At 36.9% G+C, this 19,399-nt stretch overlaps 1 protein-coding gene across 1 annotated transcript in view; it reads right to left on the minus strand.

The window, feature by feature from the left end:
• LOC150105690 (uncharacterized) overlaps positions 1-19,399 on the minus strand; it is a 124,525-nt gene that overhangs the window by 14,960 nt on the left and 90,166 nt on the right. Inside the window, exons 5-6 of the mRNA XM_090394530.1 lie at positions 17,503-17,707; positions 7,092-7,541 (exon numbers count right to left, since the gene is read on the minus strand). Of these exons, the coding sequence (XP_090250656.1) occupies positions 7,092-7,541; positions 17,503-17,707 (655 nt within the window). The remainder of the gene's footprint in view (positions 1-7,091; positions 7,542-17,502; positions 17,708-19,399) is intronic.

Here is a 19,399-nt window from a genome sequence, read left to right on the forward strand (position 1 = left end):
ATTTGTTGGGTGTTTAGATGAAGTCAGACTTTTTTTTACATAATGAGAAAATCATTGAAAAATACAATCAATTAATGAACGTCGGATGGCTTTTGAAATTAATGTTTTTTACTGATTTCTGTTTACATTTAAATGAATTAAATGTTAAACTGCAAGGTGTTAACAAGACAATTATTGTCATGTTTGATTTAATCAAAGCATTCAAAGCTAAATTACCAATTTTTAATCGTGACGTCATTTCCAATACCTTCCGATATTTTCCAAATACAAAAAAAGACTTTGCAGATCTAGAATCCCATGAAAAAAGATCAAGTTAAATTGATAAAAGAGTTTTCTATGATTATTCAGTCGATAATCAATGAATTTTCTTCAAGATTTACGCAGTTCGGGCAATTTGCAGAGACATCAAAATTTATTTTGCATCCGGACACAACATCAACAGATAAACTCAATTCGGAGATTTTCGAGTGGCTGAATTTGGAAGATATAGAAATGCAACTACGATTTTCAATCTAGTTCTATATGGAAACAAAAGTTTGTTGATTTGAGAAATGACTTGGAAATAACAGAAAATGATCGATTGTTGGGGGCAATTAAAAAGAATGCAGAAGAGGAAATATTGAGAACTTGGAATGCCATTCCTGAAACCTTTTGTTGCGATGGCTATATTATCAATTTTCTCCTCTACATATGCTTGTGAGTCATTATTTTTTTAAATGAATTTTATAAAAGACAGTTTAAGAAATAGAATGACTGATGAATCTAGTTCCGTGTGAGTGACAAAATATGAACCTGATATAAAGCATTTGGCATCTAATGTACAACAGCAAAAATCTCATTAATAAAGTGATATACTGATATTGATAAATTAATAAATTGATAATAGGTTAATATTGATTTGTATACGACAATGTGTATGTCAAATTATGTGTTCATTATTATTAAATTCTATATTAATTTTTAAACTTCTCAATAAAATTCTGCAATTAATGTTGTATTAATTAATGTTAATTAATTAATTAGTGTTGTATTAATTAGTTGCTGACATGCTGGGCACATCAGCAACTCGATTTGTAAACTTTTGGCACACAGACATAACAAGGTTCACCACCACTGATATAGGAAATGGCTTACAGGGAGATATTCAGTTGTTTGCTGATGATGCCAAATTGGGTAGCACAATAAAAAATCAAGCTGATGTTGAAAGTTTGCAGGATGATTTAAATAAGCTGGTAGAATGGGCAAAAGATAATGGATGTCAGTTCAATGTGGAAAAGTGTAAAGTCATGCATTTTGGGATTAAAAGATTACCAGCTGTGTACTACATTGATGGAACAGTACTCCAAGAGATTGATGAGGCTAGGGACTTAGGGGTGTTGGTAGATAGGGAGATGAAGTTCAGAGGACACATTGCTAAGGTGTCCAAGATTGCACATAGGATTACTTGGCTGTTGAGGAACACACTGACATCCAGAGATAAAGCGGTTATTATTCCCCTTTATAAAGCATTGATACTTCTCCATTTGGATTGCTGTGCTCAGGTCTGGTCACCTGGATTCCTTGGAGATGAGGAGGCTGTGGAGAGGGTTCAGAGAAGAGTGACCAAGTTGGTGAGTGATGTAAAAAATGCTCCCTACATTAACAGATTGAGCTTGTGGATTGCAGAGGTTGGTTGATAGGCAGAGAAGAGGGGATATGGTAGAAACATTTAAATTACTGAAAGGTTTTTATAGGATTGATGCAGAGGAAATGTTTCAGATGTGATAGTGATGGAAGAACAAGAGGTCATCCCTGGAAATTAAAGAAGAGCGTGATTAACAGGGGTGTCAGAACAAGGTTTTTTGCCTGGAGGGTGGTGAATGAGTGGAATTCATTGCCTGACTTAATTGTGAGCTCTTTGTCTGTAAATGAATTCAAGAAGAGATATGACAGATATTGTTTTGCTAGTTTGGGTCTCCCGTGATGAGTCTACTGACTCCATGGAGATACCCATAATAATAATAATAATTTTACATCAAACCTATCGATTCTATCTGCTAACCAAGAACTCACATCAAGACTAGCATAATATAGTGTTCCATTTAGACCATATAACTGTAGCGTTTTTGAAGTTGTTTTTTTTCTGGCATCTTGTTACATACCTTTTTCACATCTACTAAGCTTAAATGCAGATCCTTGTTGTATTCCCAACAGTTGATTTCTCAATTGTTTGTTGTAGACTAGTAGATATCAGTAACCAATGTATAAGCTTAACTATTATTTTTTTCCTGTTTTTTCTGAAAAATAATAGTTATGTTTGTTGTAGAAAGTTTTCCCACTTTAATTAGATATTAAATTAAACTTACCAAAAAATTCCATTCTTGTTTAATTCTTTATCCAAGTGCAAGCAAACAAAGTTTGCAAATGAAGTAACTTCATGACTAGGCTACTTGAATATAGAAGCTGACGACTTCATCTATTGTCATAGTATCTTATAATGCAGAACACACTTCCTTTCAGAAGCATATATTACTATGCCATACTTACTATACTAAGGCAAATGATGTGAAATGGTCAACCTCTACATACAAGTAGCCTATTTGTAAATATAATTCATACAAAAACTTTGTTTGCTTATGCTTAAATAAAGGATTAAACAAGAATGTAATTCCTTGGTAAGTTTAATTTAATTCGACTGTTTGTCTTAAAGTGAAAATTTGATCCAGAAAACTTCTATTTTGAATGACCTGTCAAGTTTCACTTTCACAATTTTTCTCAACTTCTTTTCCAGTATGCTTACATAAATCTTACCTGGAACACTACAGCAGGGGGTATTATTATTATTAAGAGAGACCTTCAGGGAGTCAGGGACTCATTGAGGGATGCCACATACTACAAGCACTAGCTATCATAATTGTTCTTGAATTCATTCACACTGCTTGCACACACGTGCACGTACACACACACACACACACACACACACACAACAGCCAATGGCAATCCATTCCAATCATGCACCAATCTATGAGAGAAAAATCTAGATCTCATCCCACTTCTTAGTAGCATTCATTCTCAACTTCCAAGGATGTCCTCTTGTTCTTTCCCCACCTCTCCATAAAATAAAAAATTCCATCAACTGAAATCCTGTATGATTCTTTCAGAAGTTTGTAAGTCTGAATCATATCACCCCTCATTTTCCTGTTTGCTAGTGTGTGTGTGTGTGCAGTCTACAAATTTTCAATCTGTCTTCATAGTCAGTATTCCACAATCCTGATATCATTTTTATCAGAATCACAATGAAAACTAGACCTGCACACAATAGTACAAGTGGGGGAGTGTGTGTGGGGGGGTCCTTATCAAGACCTTGTCAAGAGGCAAAACGACACTGTTATCCTTACATGTTAAAGTTCGTTTCACCATTGCAATTATCTTTTGAATTGTATTTGCAATTTTTATTACACAGTCCATGAACTTCAAGTTCCTATCTACTAACACTCCAAGATCACTAGCGTGATCAGTTTCTTCTAGCAAAATCCCACCAATATAATACAACATTATCTAATCACACCAAAGTGCATGACTTTGCATTTACTAACATCCATTTTCCAATGCCCACAATTCCAGTCTATTCAAATCATTCTACAATTACCCTACCTATCATTGCATCATCAGCAAAGAGCTGTGTGTTAGCCTCCGTAGCTCAGTCGGTATAGATAGATGAAGTCCTTTGGTTGGAAAGACCTGGGTTCGATTCCCATCCATGACATGAGGAACCTTTATCTGGTCTCTTTCAACGAAAGGCGAGTTAGCAGTCTCATACAAAGGTAAGGGGGGGGGGGGTCCTCCTGGAAACTCAGGTTTTTCATCCCCCAGAACAGGTATACCAGCCCCATGAACACACATGGATTACAGTCCGGATATAATTAGGGAGGATTGAGATGGTGCCATACTTCCTTGTAAAAAAGGGCCTCAAGGCCGCTGTATCATCATACGCTAAAAAAAAAGTTGTGTGTGCCTGTCAAATCCTTCCCAATGTCATTAATGTACAAATTGAATAAGAGTGAACCAAGAACTGATCCTTGTGGTACACCACTGGTTAAATCTTGCAGTGACTCACAATCCCCTATATACCACTTTTTGATATCTGTTTGTCTGTCAGTCATCCTCTTATTCATGCTAATATTTTATAATCCAAACCGATCTTCTCCAATTTATGCACCAGTCTTCCATGCTGCATTCTATCAAAAGCCTTAGCAAAATCCAAAAGTACCATGGTGTATCCATTCCCCTTGTCTAGCTCAATGGTAACATTATAGAATGTGACCAAGTTGCTAAAATATGACATTCTCTTAGTAAACCCATGCTGTTCATTGCAAAGTAGATTCTCTGTAAACCCGTTTCTGAATGCGAGTCCTAACCAATTTTTCTAAAATCTTCACCACCACTCCTGAGATACTGATTGGTTGATACATCAGTCTTTGCACCACTCTTGTGCAATGGGATTACCATACATTCTTTCCACTCCTGCTGAATCTTCCCTGTTCTGAGACTCAAATTATAAGCCTGGCTAAAGAAATAGCCAGTTCAGCTGAACACTCTTTTAGCACCTGCGCTGATATCCCATCAGTCCTTATTGCTGAATTCTTATTCAGTTTGTGCAACAGCTCTAATACTTCCTCTTCATACACCTGAGTTTCTTTATCCAGTGAAGAGGTAGCAGTGAACTTGATGTTGCATACACAATGTTGATAGCTTTTAGCAAAATGGGCATTCATTAATTGAACATCCTCTTTTGCATCTCTCACCCTCACACCATCTGCATTCAGTAGAGTTATTCCTTTTTTTACTTGCAGCATATTGATAGAATTCTTTTGGGTTGTCTTTAGCTTACAGAGCCAGTTTCTTTTCATGCTCAGACCTTAGCTTTCAGTACAATAGTTGTGACTCTTTTCCTTACTTAATAAGATTACACATTCATTTGACTCCTACTCTATTTATTCTTTAAACTCTTGGGACACATTCCAATATTGCATCATTTAAATAGTTTTTAAATGCTTCCCATGCACTGTCGATATCCTTCTCATCCAGCAATTGATACTATTGCACTGAATTCAGCATACTCCTCAGCTGGTTATAATTTCCTGCTTTGTAGTTCAACATGTAACCTTTCTGAATTGAACATTCTGAAACTTAGCCAATTCCAATTAAGTACCATATGATCACTGTCACCAACCAGAGTTGGAAAAGTTAAGTGTTTAACTGAAACACCCTCTGACACTATAATCAAATCTAACACTCTTTGACCTTGAGTTCCTTCTATCACATGCTGCAAAGTCTCCCGTTATGATTACTCTTTTTGCACCCATCATATTTATTTGGCAATGCATTTCTTCACCACTAGCAACTGATCCGCCAGGTCTGTAACAATACCTGACTACGTATTTGATCTTGTTAGATTCTAACCTCACACCAGATGGTTTCAAACTCACTGCCACATGAAATACTGTTACTAGTATTACAATCATAGGTCTCAACACTACTGGATTCAAGTCATTCAATATCATTAGCAACATGCCCTTCCTCTCCTATCCTTCCTAAAAATACTGTATCCTTTAAACTCGATACCAATTAGTATGTCTGATTCTGATAGCCAAGTCTCACTAATGCCTACAATCTTAGGTGCCAATATATTGATCAAGGCAACAAACTCTACCCTGTTGTTTCTGATACCTCTAGCATTTGTGTACAGATATAATAAGCTACTAACATGTTCTTTTGTATACTCTTGTCTGTAGTCTGCATGACACACTTGGACAACTTGCAGATTTCTGTTCTTCTCTAGTTCCTTATTGTTGTAGACATCTTTGCACATGTTTGATGGGTCCAAACCGGACGAACACAAAGTTGAAATTGTTCTCTCCTCATAATCATTTCCATGATAATGCCCATTTCCACCATAACACAGTTACATAACTTTGTATTTATACTTACTCTTATAGATCAGCAATATGAGCTTTACTCCAATTACCCAGAATTCTACCTTCTGACCAGGCCTTTTGAATTATTTGATTATGTGGCCACAGTAAAATTTTGATACCTCCAAAAGCATTTCAGGTGAATTATCGTATACTCCAGCTGCTTTCTACATTTCCATTTTTGATGACAGGATAGGTTGAAGGTTTGTGGGTTACAAAGTTTAGTTGATAGGTGGAAAAGAGGGGACATGATAAAAACTTTTAAGATATTAAAGGAGTTTTATAAAACTGATGCAAGTGAAATTTTTCAATATATAACAAATAGTCAGAGAACTAGAGGCCATCCATGGAAGTTGGGTAAGAGTGTGGTTAGTAGGGGTGTACGGACCAGATTTTTTGCATGGAGAGTGGTGAATAAGTGGAATGGATTGCCAGAATTGGTTGTGAGTTCTCTGATGGTGATGGATTCAAGGAGAGATATGATAGGATATGTGTGTATGTGTGTATGATAGTTGATTTGGGTCTCCTGTGATGAGTCTTCGGACTCCATGGAGATGCCGTAAATAATAATAATTTTTCTAACTTAAATACTGACATGTACTCCTGGCTGCATTTCTCTTGAATATTTTCTACCACTTCTTATTGCATTTAAATATCCCTGGAAACTGTTAAAAGTGTGTTTTAGAAAGGATATTTTAGTAAGGATGTTAGGACTAAATTTTTTCATAACAGGCTGGTGAATGAGTGAAATATCCACAGATGTTTGTGAATACTTTGTAAGTGAATGAGTTCAAGGAGAGGTATGATAAGTATTATGTGAACAATGGTTCACATAATACTTATATGACATGAATCTTTTCATCTAATGGATAAGCCTGAAAACATAACAATAATAATACAAGAAACAGGTGATGCTAATGCTCTTGCTCTGCACCTCTTCAACCCCCAAACTCCCAGAAATGATAATCTTTCTCATGCAATGTGCTGTTACCTTATTTCTTGAAACACCTGTGTGAATTGTGTAAGATAATGATAACCTCCTGGAGCGAGTCTTGTGACATCTTTAAAAGTCTGTTGATAGTGATAATTTTGCAAAGTAAGTATTTTAGTCTGTACAAAAATCATTATAAATCTTACCTCAGGCCTCTTTTTATGTAACGGTCCTTCAACACATACTTGATCTTTCCTTAATTCTTCACACTGTTCTAATTTATCATGAAATGTTTCAGATTCTATTTCTATAGCTGTTTTTTCTAATCCACTACAGCTATCCTGACTAAAATCTGAAGCACTGTCAGGAATATCACCAGCTCTGTGGCTGCCACACAAACTTTCGAGACCTGAGTCAACATTGGTAGTGGTTAAACAACAGCCAGCATCATCTTCTGATGAAATCGGATCAGATTCACCTGGAGGTGCTTCAATATCTGAGGGTTCGCCAGAACTATGGTCCATTTTAGAAAATCTTTCAGAAACAGAGCATATTGAGTCATCAAATGAACAAGTTATTGGGGATCTGGTTCCCAAGGGAGATGTCTGAGAAAAATACATTTTATCTTGCAAATTACAGTGTTCTTTTTCTCCAAACTGAAAAGTAAGTAACATATAAAGATGAAATTAGCAAATATTCAATTTATTGCAAAATATATAAATAAAAATATAGAAGAAGTCTTATAAAAAATTAATAACAGTTATAAATATAATAATGAATATGTTCTCGTGGAAAGGCTTAGACGTTGGTTATGCATTTTTACTAAATAGTTTAAGGAAATTACAACGTAAACTAAGATATACATTAAAATAAATTTTAATACACTTCCAATATTTCGGCAATGTCACGTTGCCATTTTCACAGGAACTTAAGAACAAGACACATGCATGCAGGCACAACAAACAGTAAATGAGGAAGAAGCAGGAAGCTATCCTGATAGTGTCCCCTAGTGGGCAATGTTGGTATTCTTGGGCCATTGGGCTGAAGGTCTTCTGATGTAGGTTTCCCAAATTTGAGGCAGTCTCATGCAGCCAAATTTGTTGAGGTTTGGATTTCTTTCTTAGGGCTGAGGCTGATTCCATGAAAAGCCTTTCATATTTGTATTTACCACGGTGTATTATCATGGCTTTCTTCACTGTAGTAAATACAAATATGAAAGGCTTTTCATGGAATCAACCTCAGCCCTAAGAAACAATCCAAACCTCAACAAATTTGGCTGCATGAGACTGCCTCAAATTTGGGAAACCTACATCAGAAGACCTTCAGCCCAATGGCCCAAGAATACCAACATTGCCCACTAGGGGACACCATCAGGACTTTAGGAGAAATAATAGCTTCCTGCTTCTTCCTCATTTACTGTTTGTTGTGCCTGCGTGCACGTGTCTTGTTCTTAAGTTCCTGTGAAAATGGCAACGTGACGTTGCCAAAATATTGGAAGTGTATTAAAATTTATTTTAATGTATATCCTAGTTTACGTTGTAATTTCCTTAAACTATTTAGTAAAAAAAATAATGAATATGACAGAGGTGAACTAAGAAGGAGAGTGATAATAGCTAATGAATCAATATGTAGGTTGTGCAGAAGGAATGATGTAGAGTTGGTGGACTTATAGCCTGAGTTTGATGGATGGAAAGATTTGTACAATGATCATGGACTGCACTTAAATGGATTTAGGTGTCTAGAGAGAATTTTATTCACTGAGTGTGGAAGCCCAAAGTCACGAAAACTAAAGCAATTAGGGTGGATGAGTGTGTGTGTGTGTGAAAGGCACATAGGGTGGTTGGCCCTGTGCCTCCCAGTGTGTCCTATGTCTGTATCTGCGTGTGTTCACGGGACCAATTTCCCTGTTCTGGGGCATGAAAAACCTGAATTGCCAGGTGGGAAAAAACCCTACCTCCATATGAGACTGGCTAACTCACCTTTAGTCGAAAGAAATCAACTAAAGAAATCAACTTCAGTCGAAAGAAATCTTGTCTTGGACAGGAATCGAGCCCAGGTCTTTCCGATCAAAGGGCTTCGTCTATACTGACTGAGCTACGAAAGTTCTCTGCATCTCATCCTTACCTACCAAATTTTAAAATTTTAAGGCAACTGATGTGAAGTCAACAGTCTCTATAAACACAAGTAGCCTAGTCATGAAGATACGTCACATGCAAACTTTGTTTGCTTACACTTGGATAAAGGATTAAATAAAAATATATAATCTTGTCAAGTATATTTTACTTTGTAACCATTTCTACATGAATTGTACAAAGGGTGAGTTAGAAAAGGGAAACTGATATATGAGAGAATAGTCAATAGTAAAAGGAAAAATCTAAGCAGGTTCTTTTGTTATGTTGCCAAAGAAGGAATAATAATGGCAAAATAATTCCTGTTAAATACAGATAATTGTAAAGTGACTGGGGAAAAAGACATAATACAGCTATTTAATGATCAGCTTATTTCACATCATCTTCATTGGAGAGAAATGCCAAGAAACCAAAGATGGATGAGCTGGTGGTATATTTTTTAATGATAATATTTGGATTAGGTGTGCATATGCTAGAGAATTAATTAGTTCCCTTTACCAGATTCACCGAGAAAAGCTTACAAAAGAAATTAACACAAGAGTAGTAGTGGGGGGCATTCAGTAATCAGAGTATTTTATGCTAGCAAAAGATATTTTAGATATTAACATCAGTGCCGTAATGATGGCATGGCGAAAGAAGAGCTAACCACAGGCACAACTAAGTTTGGGGCACAAAACATAAAAAATAAAAATAAATAAATAGATATAAAAGTCTGCTATTTTATATTGTATTTTTTAATTTCGGCAATACGCCGTTTTAGACACACAAATTCTGCAACAGACTGCAACTCATTTTGATGGAGTTAATAGTAAGTATCTAACATATTGCATTTAGCAAAATTTAACTTGTTACATTTACATTTTTCAAAATTTTTGTCATTGGGACACAAGTTAGACACTTGCCACAGGTGCTTCATACCCTCATTACTGTACTGATTAACATAAATGAGATTTTGCACACACACATGCATGAATAATATTATTATTAATATCCATCAGACCTTCACAGAGTCAAAAGACTCATAAGAGATTCACACTCTCATACAAAAAAAAAAGATCACTGAACTGTGCCTAAGTCCAATCAGAGTTTTGGCACCTCCAACTCTTTCAAGGCAATGCATTCCACTCACCAACCCCTCTCTCTCTCTCTCTCTCTCTCTCTCCATGCAAAAGAACCTACTCTTCATTTCCTTACATCCTCCTTATACAGTTTCCATGGATGGCATCTTGTTCGACCCTTGTCTTCCTCTACTCAATAAAATCTTCTCCTTCACATTAATCTGGTGACACCCTCTTCAACAACTTATGCATCTTGATCATATCCACTCTTCTTTTAATCACATAGTTCTGCCAGTTACATTCCATCAATCTATCTTCATATCTCACATTCAAGAGATCTGACACTGACTTAATGAATTGTCTCTGCACCCTCTCTAACAAATTCTCATTCTCTTTGATCAAGTCACTCTTCTTTTAATCACATAGTTCTGCCAGTTACATTCCATCAATCTATCTTCATATCTCACATTCAAGAGATCTGACACTGACTTAATGAATTGTCTCTGGACCCTCTCTAACAAATTCTCATTCTCTTTGATCAGGTCACCAGATCTGTATACAGTAGTCTACATGCAGCCTGATCAAGGCCTTATACAAGGCAACCATTACTACTTTGCATCAGCATATCAAGGTTCTCCTCCTCATCACTATCATAATCCACTGTGACCACTAATCTTCAAATCTCTGTCCACTGCCACTCCCAAATCTCCTTTAAAATGTCCCCCTTAATTGAATACTCTGCATCTCATTCTTGCTTACCAAATTTAAAGACTTTACACTTTGTAACACTAAACCAGTAGTTTCACTCACTTGCCTACTCAGAGTCAATTCAGATCTTCCTGTAAGGCCACAACAGCTCTATGCCTCATAGCACTTCCCAACTTTGCATCATTTGCAAACAGCTGCATATCATCAGTTAAGCCAGTTCCAATATCATTAACATACTTTTAAAAAAAATCCTCAGCTTGTTTTGCTACAGTCACATCTTCAACCTCGTATCCATCTTACTCCTGCCATACAACTCATTTAGATGTGCCATCCTGCTTCACAAGTATCCTTTAATTATTATTATTACAGGCGACTCCAGGGAGTCCTTAGACTCATCGAAGGAGGCCCTAAACATCATGTCCACACAACTATATGACATTCTCACAGTATCTATCATACCTTGCCTTGAACTCGCTCACCGTCATAGTATCCACAACAGACTCTGGCAACTTATTCCACTCATTTACCACTCTAAAAGTAAAGAACCCAGCTCTAACACCCTTGCTAACCACACTCTTTCCCAGCTTCCATAGGTGTCCCCCTAGTTCTCCCACCACCAGTCCTGATCTCAAAAATATCCTCTGAATTAATCCTATAGAAACCCTTTAGCAATTTGCATGTCTCAATCATATCTTCCCTTTTCCGCCTATCAACTAATTTCTGCAACCCACAAATCTTCAACCTGTTCTCATAAGGTTCATTCCATAGACCTGCTATCATCTTGGTCACTTGCCTCTGGATCCTCTCCACCTCCTCCCCATCAAGAAGAAACCTAGGTGACCAAATCTGGGCACAGTAGTCGAGATGAGGTCTTATCAAGGCTCGGTACAGAGGTACAATAACTTGCTTGTCTCTGCTCATCAAAGTATTTTTCAACAACCAAGTGAGTTAATGAGCTGATTTAGCCACTTTTGCAATGCGCCCCCTAAACTTCATCTCCGTATCCACCAACACTCCCAAGTCCCTGGCCTCGTCAATCTCCTGGAGTACAGTTCCACCAATGTGGTATACTGCTGCTAATCTTTTTGCCCCAAAATGCATAACCTTGCATTTTGTCACATTAAATTGACATCCATTCTCCTTAGCCCAGAAATCCAATCTATCCAAGTCGTCCTGCAAGATTTTGTCTTCTGCATTCACTATTGCCCTACCCAACTTTGCATCATCATCAGTGAACAAATGAACTGTTCCTCTTAGATCCTTCCCTATATCATTAATGAACAAATTAAACAGCAGTGGTCCAAGAACAGAACCCTGCGGTACACCACTAGTCACAGGCCATCGTTTGGACTCTACTCCTGAATAAACTACTCTCTGATATCTCTCCATCAACCACCCACCTATCCATCTCACCAATCCTATATCCATTCCCATATGTTGTAGTTTACAGATTAGAATTCCATGTGGTATCCTGTCAAATGCCTTAGCCAGGTCCAGCAGTATCACTGTAAACCCATTACCCTTATCCAGTTCAGTCATCACTGTGTTATAAAACTTGAGCAAGTTACTGAGGCATGATCTACCCTTCACAAAGCCATGCTGTCCCCCATACAGTATCTCATTTTCATCAATCCATTCCTGTATTTTTCCCTTGACTACTTTCTCCAAGACCTTGACAACGACTCCTGATATGCTGATCGGTCGGTAATTTGCAACAGTAGTCTTGGATCCTCCTTTATGCAGTGGAATTATTTTCCCCTCTTTCCACACACTTCATTCATCACAATTCCTGTATAAACTAATGGTTCCTTCATTTTTTCAATGTCACCACCTGGATGATATACTCTTGCAAAGTGCTCGCTCAGTAATTCCACTATATCGACTGATTCAGTGACCTCCTTACCATCGTCATTCCTTAAAATCATTTTGCCGTGTACAGTTTTTTTTTTTGCTTGCAGCATATTGAAAGAATTGTTTGGGATTCTCTTTAGTTTGCATAGCTAGTTTCCTTTCATAATCCGCTTTTGCTTTTTTTTACCCTTCTGGCCTGCACTTTATATCATTCATGTGCCTGCAGGTCACCTCTTTCTTTAAATTCCCTCCACAGTTGTTTCTTTTTTTGCAGCTCAAGCTTAATGGTGTTATTCATCCATTTAACCCCTACTTGTTTTACTATTCGAACTCTAGGTATACAATCAGCCATAACCTCCTGTAAATGCTCCTTGACCACTTCCCATGCTCTATCAACATCCAGCCCTTGCAGTTGTACATGCCATGGCATTGATCCAAGCAATCTCCTAAGCTTGTCACAACTACTTGCCAGCATGGTAATTCCACATATACCCTGTCTTAATTGAAAATTCCACCTCCCAGGTCAAGACCTTATGATCACTCTTGTTAGCTTCAGCTGATTAATTCTGTGCCTTCTCAGCAAATAACCTTTCTAAATGTCCAACACCAAACCCATTCAAATGCAATCGATCAACTTCAAACCATTCCAACTTTCTTTCAAATTTCCTCCACAGATTCACAAACTGAACCCCCTTTGCCTCACACAACTCAGTCACCTTGCTATTCATCATCTCTGTTCTCTTTCTCAATTCACTATTGTCATATCTGGGTAACATGCTAATGACTTTCTAACAACACTATTATCCTTTACCTCCCACAACTTCCTCGAGTCTCTATCAACCTTCCTTTTTTTCACCAAGTCATTCGTGCCCACAACTACCACTAATTCTGATGCCTGCTCTTACCTTCTCTGCAAAGCGTCAGTTATTTATTTCAATGTTCCACTAGGAAATCATGTTTTTTGTACTTCATGAGTCATCACATCTCTAATGGTCGAGTTGCCATACAATGATATACAATTATCATTTGACTCTTTCTTTGTAATAGTAACTTTCTCCTCATTCACACCAAATGCTTCATTTCAGTTTCATTTTCATCAAATCTTACCTAAACTCTTCCATTCCATTCCCTTTGTTATCATAACTAACACTTGCATGTGATTTCTGATGACTATTGATGATGCTGGCTCTCATTTCAAAACACTCGAACTTATTAATACACTTTTCGCATGCATTAATACTTTCCTTCTTTTCATTCACTCTAACATTTCATAAATCTTTCCCATCTTTGGTATACAAAGATGGTGGCCAAATTGCTACCATACATAATAGCCAAGGAACTTTTGAAATTGATAATCATCATATAGAGCCAGGAGCCTGTGTAGCTCAGTGGATGTGGCATTTGCATACCACCGCGCTTGGCCGCACGAAGGAAGACTTCATATCGAGTCTAGTCGGCGACTAGAGGAAATTTTTCTAAGCCTTTTTTCGACCGGTTCCCGAGTTAGTCGATCTCTGGCACGGGCAAGCAGGTTTTTCCTCCCGGAAACTCGGGTTTTTCGTCCTGTAAACTCAAGAAAATCGACCGTAGAACCCACATTATTTCAGACATTAAATATATTGTGTTAGGGACCACGAGATGGCGGCACATTTGAGCCGTCTCTCTTCACTGCGTACCGCTTAATTAGTGATAGCTTTGGGCCATCTGTCTCTGATTGGGTACCAGTGGAGATTGGACTGCCCACTCAGTCTCCAAAAGTTAGATAGGGCTAAATGGCCTCGCCTACTCCCATATACGGGAATAAAAAGGCGTTAGCTGATTTTTTTTTTTTTTTTTTCATATAGAGCCTAATAATCTGGTTTTGTCGTGAACCTTTAATGCACATACGAATGTTGAAATTTGAGTTCCGTGAAAATCCATCAAATATGTATACAACTATATCAACAAGGGCTCAGACCAAGCTATGTTTTGTTTGCAAAATGAATGTAGCAAAGTAGATCTATACCAAAACCGGACGATACATCAGTACTTCTGAAGCTGTTTGGTAGATTTTATCTTTTGATATTCATGAGCACATTCCAACAGTAGTTCATCTCAAAAAAGTCAAAGAGTATACTCCACAAAAAGTAATGCACTCAGTATAGTGGAGTCACCAAGGACACAACATTAACAGTCTTTTTTAAACTATGCATTGAAGATAATTTTGCCCAAACACTAATGAGGTATCTACATACTACACTTGGCACCAATACAATTTCAATGAAGAAGAAGACAGGGTGCCAACACGGAGAGTTATCCTAGTGTGAAAAGAGTGATGCTCTAGGTCGTGTTTATAATGTACATCCCAATAACGCTGAATGCTTTTATTTATGAATGCTCTTGATGCGTGTGAAAGGGTCAAAATCATTCAGTGACCTAAGAAAGTAAATGGTGTAGTGCATCTGACATACTGGGATGCATGTAAGGCTTTGAATTTCATAGAAGATGATTCACACTGGTCTGACTGTCTTGGCATAATTTTGAACTTGCCATCCATCATCTTTGTGCCTTTTGTTTGCTGCTATGTTGGTTCACTGCAACATGACTGACCCTCTATTGGTCAACTTCAAAAATCATTTTTCAGATGCTATTTTACACCAAGAATGTTCTCATTCTCAGGCTCAGTTTAATGAAGCAATATGTAATGAGGCATTACTGAGACTTGAATCAATTGTTAAGTCAATAAGTGATAAAAGTGTTAAAGATTTCAGTCTTCCAATACCGAACAATTTTTTACCTCTAGATAAAGATTTAATCTGGGAAACCTCATACAATTTCAATGAACTATGGGATTTATTATGTCAGCATGAACAATCACTAACTTCAGATCAAGCTAGTATTTTTTTTTTCATGATGTTTTAACAAGCTGTGAAAATCAATCAGGAAAACTGTTTTTTTTGGATGCTCTAGGTCAGTATTTTCCAAACTGTGGTCCGCGAGTAATTCACGGGATAGTTTATTTTCATTAAACTTTATCTTATCATGTTGCTCACACCTGTTGTTCACACCTGGCCTAATTGATATGTTCATATTCTTCCGAATATCTGCATTTATAACAGTATTGCATTGTCATAAATGACACATTTAGTGTTGTAAAATTGTAATTTATTATTTCATCTTTATGATATGTAAAATACAAAAAATTTCCATTTTGGAATTTATGAGAGCAGCGGTGAATTAATATTCGCTACGGGGGGGGGGGGGGGGGGCGACATCAAAAAGGTTGGGAAACACTGCTCTAGGTGGTACTGGAAATTTGTTATTAGCTAAGTTGAGAAGCCAAGGTAAAATTGCTCCGGCTGTGGCATCCTCAGGTACAGCAGCTACTCTATTGTAAGGTAGTTGAACTGCTCATTCTACTTTCAAAGTACCACTTACAAATGTGACCAATGTACACCTGTATGCAATATATCAAAACAAAGTAATTTGTCAAAATTATTACAAAAGGTTTCTTTGATTGTTTGGGATGAACATACAATGTCCCATAAAACATCTGTTGAAGCGGTCGACAGAACACTGAGAGATATTAGACCAGACAATTGAAGAATGGAATAACTATTTTATTTGCCGGTGATTTTCAACAAACACTCCCTGTCATATCCTATAGAACCAGGGCAGATGAAGTGAATGCCTGCCTTAAGAAATCATCACTATGGCATGATATAGAGAAGTTTTCTCTCAAAATCAATGTACATGTTCACCTATAAGGAGACTCTAGTGCACATTCAATTCTCCTCAAAATTGGCAATGGTGAAGTACAGCAAAAAGATGGAAAAATTATATTAACATACCTAAATATTGGAAAAATTGTCTGAACTGCAGTGTCTACCTACATATTGAGAACAACAGAAAAGTCACCTTCTTGGTTCAGGGAGAGAGCTATCCTTGCACCTCGAAATGATGCCATGTCAATAATGTATGAGTTGGTTAATAGAGTTAATGGATCTGTTAGTGTTTACAAATGTAGATACTCCTATGGATGAAGATGATGCAGTTCATTTTCCCATGGAATTTTTAAATTTGCATAATCCACCTGGATTGCATGGTCATGAAATTAAACTGAAATTGGTGTTCCTATTATGTTGAGCTGAAATCTGCACACTCCTCCCAAATCTTTGCAATGGAACTAGGCTTCAAGTAAAATTGTTGAAACTGAACATGATAGAAGCTGTGATATTTACACATCCTGATATCTGAGAAATAATCTTCATTCCTCAGATACCCCTCATTCTTTCATACTACTCATTTACATTCAAACAGTTACAATTTCCAATAAGTTTGCTTTGCAATGACGATTAATAAAGCCCAAGGACAGACCCTTAGATATGCAGATTTAGATTTAAGAGGTGAATATTTCATACACGGGCAGTTATATGTAGCATGTTCTCAAGTCAGCAGTCCTGAGAATTTAATTATTTTTGTCAAGGATCATGAAACTTCTAATGTTGTTTACAAAGAAATGTTATAATGCTTACAATCCTACACCATGATGAAAGCACCAGCACTAAATACTCAAGTAAATCCCCTGAAGTGAACCGCTGGCAGCATAAGTTCACCTCGGCAAAGCAGGAGGGATCATAAAAAGGAATTTAGTAACACTGGCTTCATATTAGCATTTTAGGCACCGTGTGATATTTGGACAGTGAGGTGGTAAGCAAATATATATATAGAATAAATCTGACATTTAAACTACAAAAAATTAGCTTGCTAAGGAAAATTACTCATTCAAAACCATGTATTCCATTATAATATTAAAGCAACTTTACAATATCAATTATCCATTAGCATTAATAAATTTTGCCACATCATATTCGATTCTAAAAAAGACTTACCTTGTCTGAATTATGAGAATCACTATCTACACTCCCAGCAACACTTTCTGTTTCTGATGTAACATCACTAATATCTGACCTAGGTACAAAATGGTGACATTCTAAATTAGTATTGCTTACATCATCAGTTTCAGAGCTACCACTTGCTCTATTGTCTTCTTCATTTTCCAGGTACAATGAAAGATAATCTGGTTTGTTTCTAGATCTAAAGAAATTAAAATAGCAACAAACATGTGTTAATAAAATATCAACAAATAAATATAAAATTCGTTTTAATGGTTACTCCTAGGAATAGACATTTATCTGATCACTTTATTATAAACTACTAAAGGTGCTTCAAAACTAAAATAATTCAGTTTAGCAAAATAATATAAATTGAAGCAACCTGAAGAATCACAATTCTGCAGGCTACTTCTTCTGTCAATCATAGTAAGATGTGGTTATATTGTTATGGGCAGAATATAAAGAATATAGATTATGACAGCTGTTCGATAAGTTCGTGCAAAGTCTAAGAGATGGCACCACCAGTACGTATCGAGGTTAATTTTAGTTGCTGGCAACTGTTGGAGGATCACACACACACACACACACACACACACACACACACACACACACACACACACACACACACACACACACACACACACACACACACACACACACTAAGTTTCAGTCATATAGATCTATTACTCTGTGTTTAGCATTCATTCGAATCAATCAAGTACCGTGATTTGTGAAAAATGATGAGAAAGAATTTTGTGTAGTGATTAAACATTACTTTTTGAAAGGCAAAACAACTCAGGAAACCAAAGCTAAGCTTGATAAACATTATGGTGAGTCTGCACCTTCGATTAGAATGGTTTATAAGTGGTTTAGTAACTTTTGAAGTGGCCATATGAGCACAAGTGATGCTGAACGTTCCGGATGCCCCGTTGAGGTCACTATTCCAGAAATTATTGGAAAAATCCATGATATGGTGATGGATGATAGAAGAGTGAAGGTGCGTGAAATTGCTAAGGCTGTGGGCATCTCAAATGACTGCATACATAATATTTTACATGAATATTTACATGTGAGAAAACTATCTGCAAAATGGGTGCTTCATTTGCTCACACTGGATCAAAAACATCAACGTGTGAACTGTTGCAAGGACAGCTTGAAGCTGTTTCAACAAAATCTAGAAGAATTTTTGCATCATTTTGTAACAGTGGATGAAACATGGATTCATCACTACCAGCCCAAGACCAAGGAACAGTCAAAACAATAGGTTGCAATCAAGGAATCTGCACCAAAGAAAGCAAAAACTGTTCCTTCAGCAGGAAAGGTTATGGCCACCGTCTTCTGGGATGCCTGTGGCATAATCTTCATAGACTTCTTGGAAAAGGGCAAAACAATTACTGGAGTGTATTATGCATCTTTGCTGGATCATTTAAATAATGAAATGAAGGAAAAACGACCACACTTGGTGAAAAAGAAGATTCTTTTTCACCACGACAACACACCAACTCACTCTTCTGCAATTGTGACCGCAAAATTGTTCAATTTATGCTACGAAGTCCTTTCGCATCCCACCCCTACTCTCCAAATTTGGCTCCCTCGGACTACTACCTGTTTCCAAGCATGAAAAAATGGCTCGCAGGAAAGAGATTTTCATCAAATGATGAGGTGATTGCCAAAACAACTACCTATTTTGAAGAGTTGGACAAATCATACTATATGGACAGGATCAAAAAACTCAAGCATCACTGGACTACGTTGAAAAGAAAAAAAAATTGTCCAAAAAAAATTATGTTTTTCTTCATTTTTGCATGGACTTATTGAACAACCCTCGTATATAGCATTTTCTGAGAAGAATAATAAAATGGGAGAGCATTATAATGGGCATTCAAACTGAATA

Source organism: Typopeltis vanoorti, chromosome 6 (assembly GCF_054136105.1).
Source record: "Typopeltis vanoorti isolate ZY-2024b chromosome 6, IOZ_Tvanoo_1.0, whole genome shotgun sequence".
Classification (NCBI taxonomy): domain Eukaryota; kingdom Metazoa; phylum Arthropoda; class Arachnida; order Uropygi; family Thelyphonidae; genus Typopeltis; species Typopeltis vanoorti.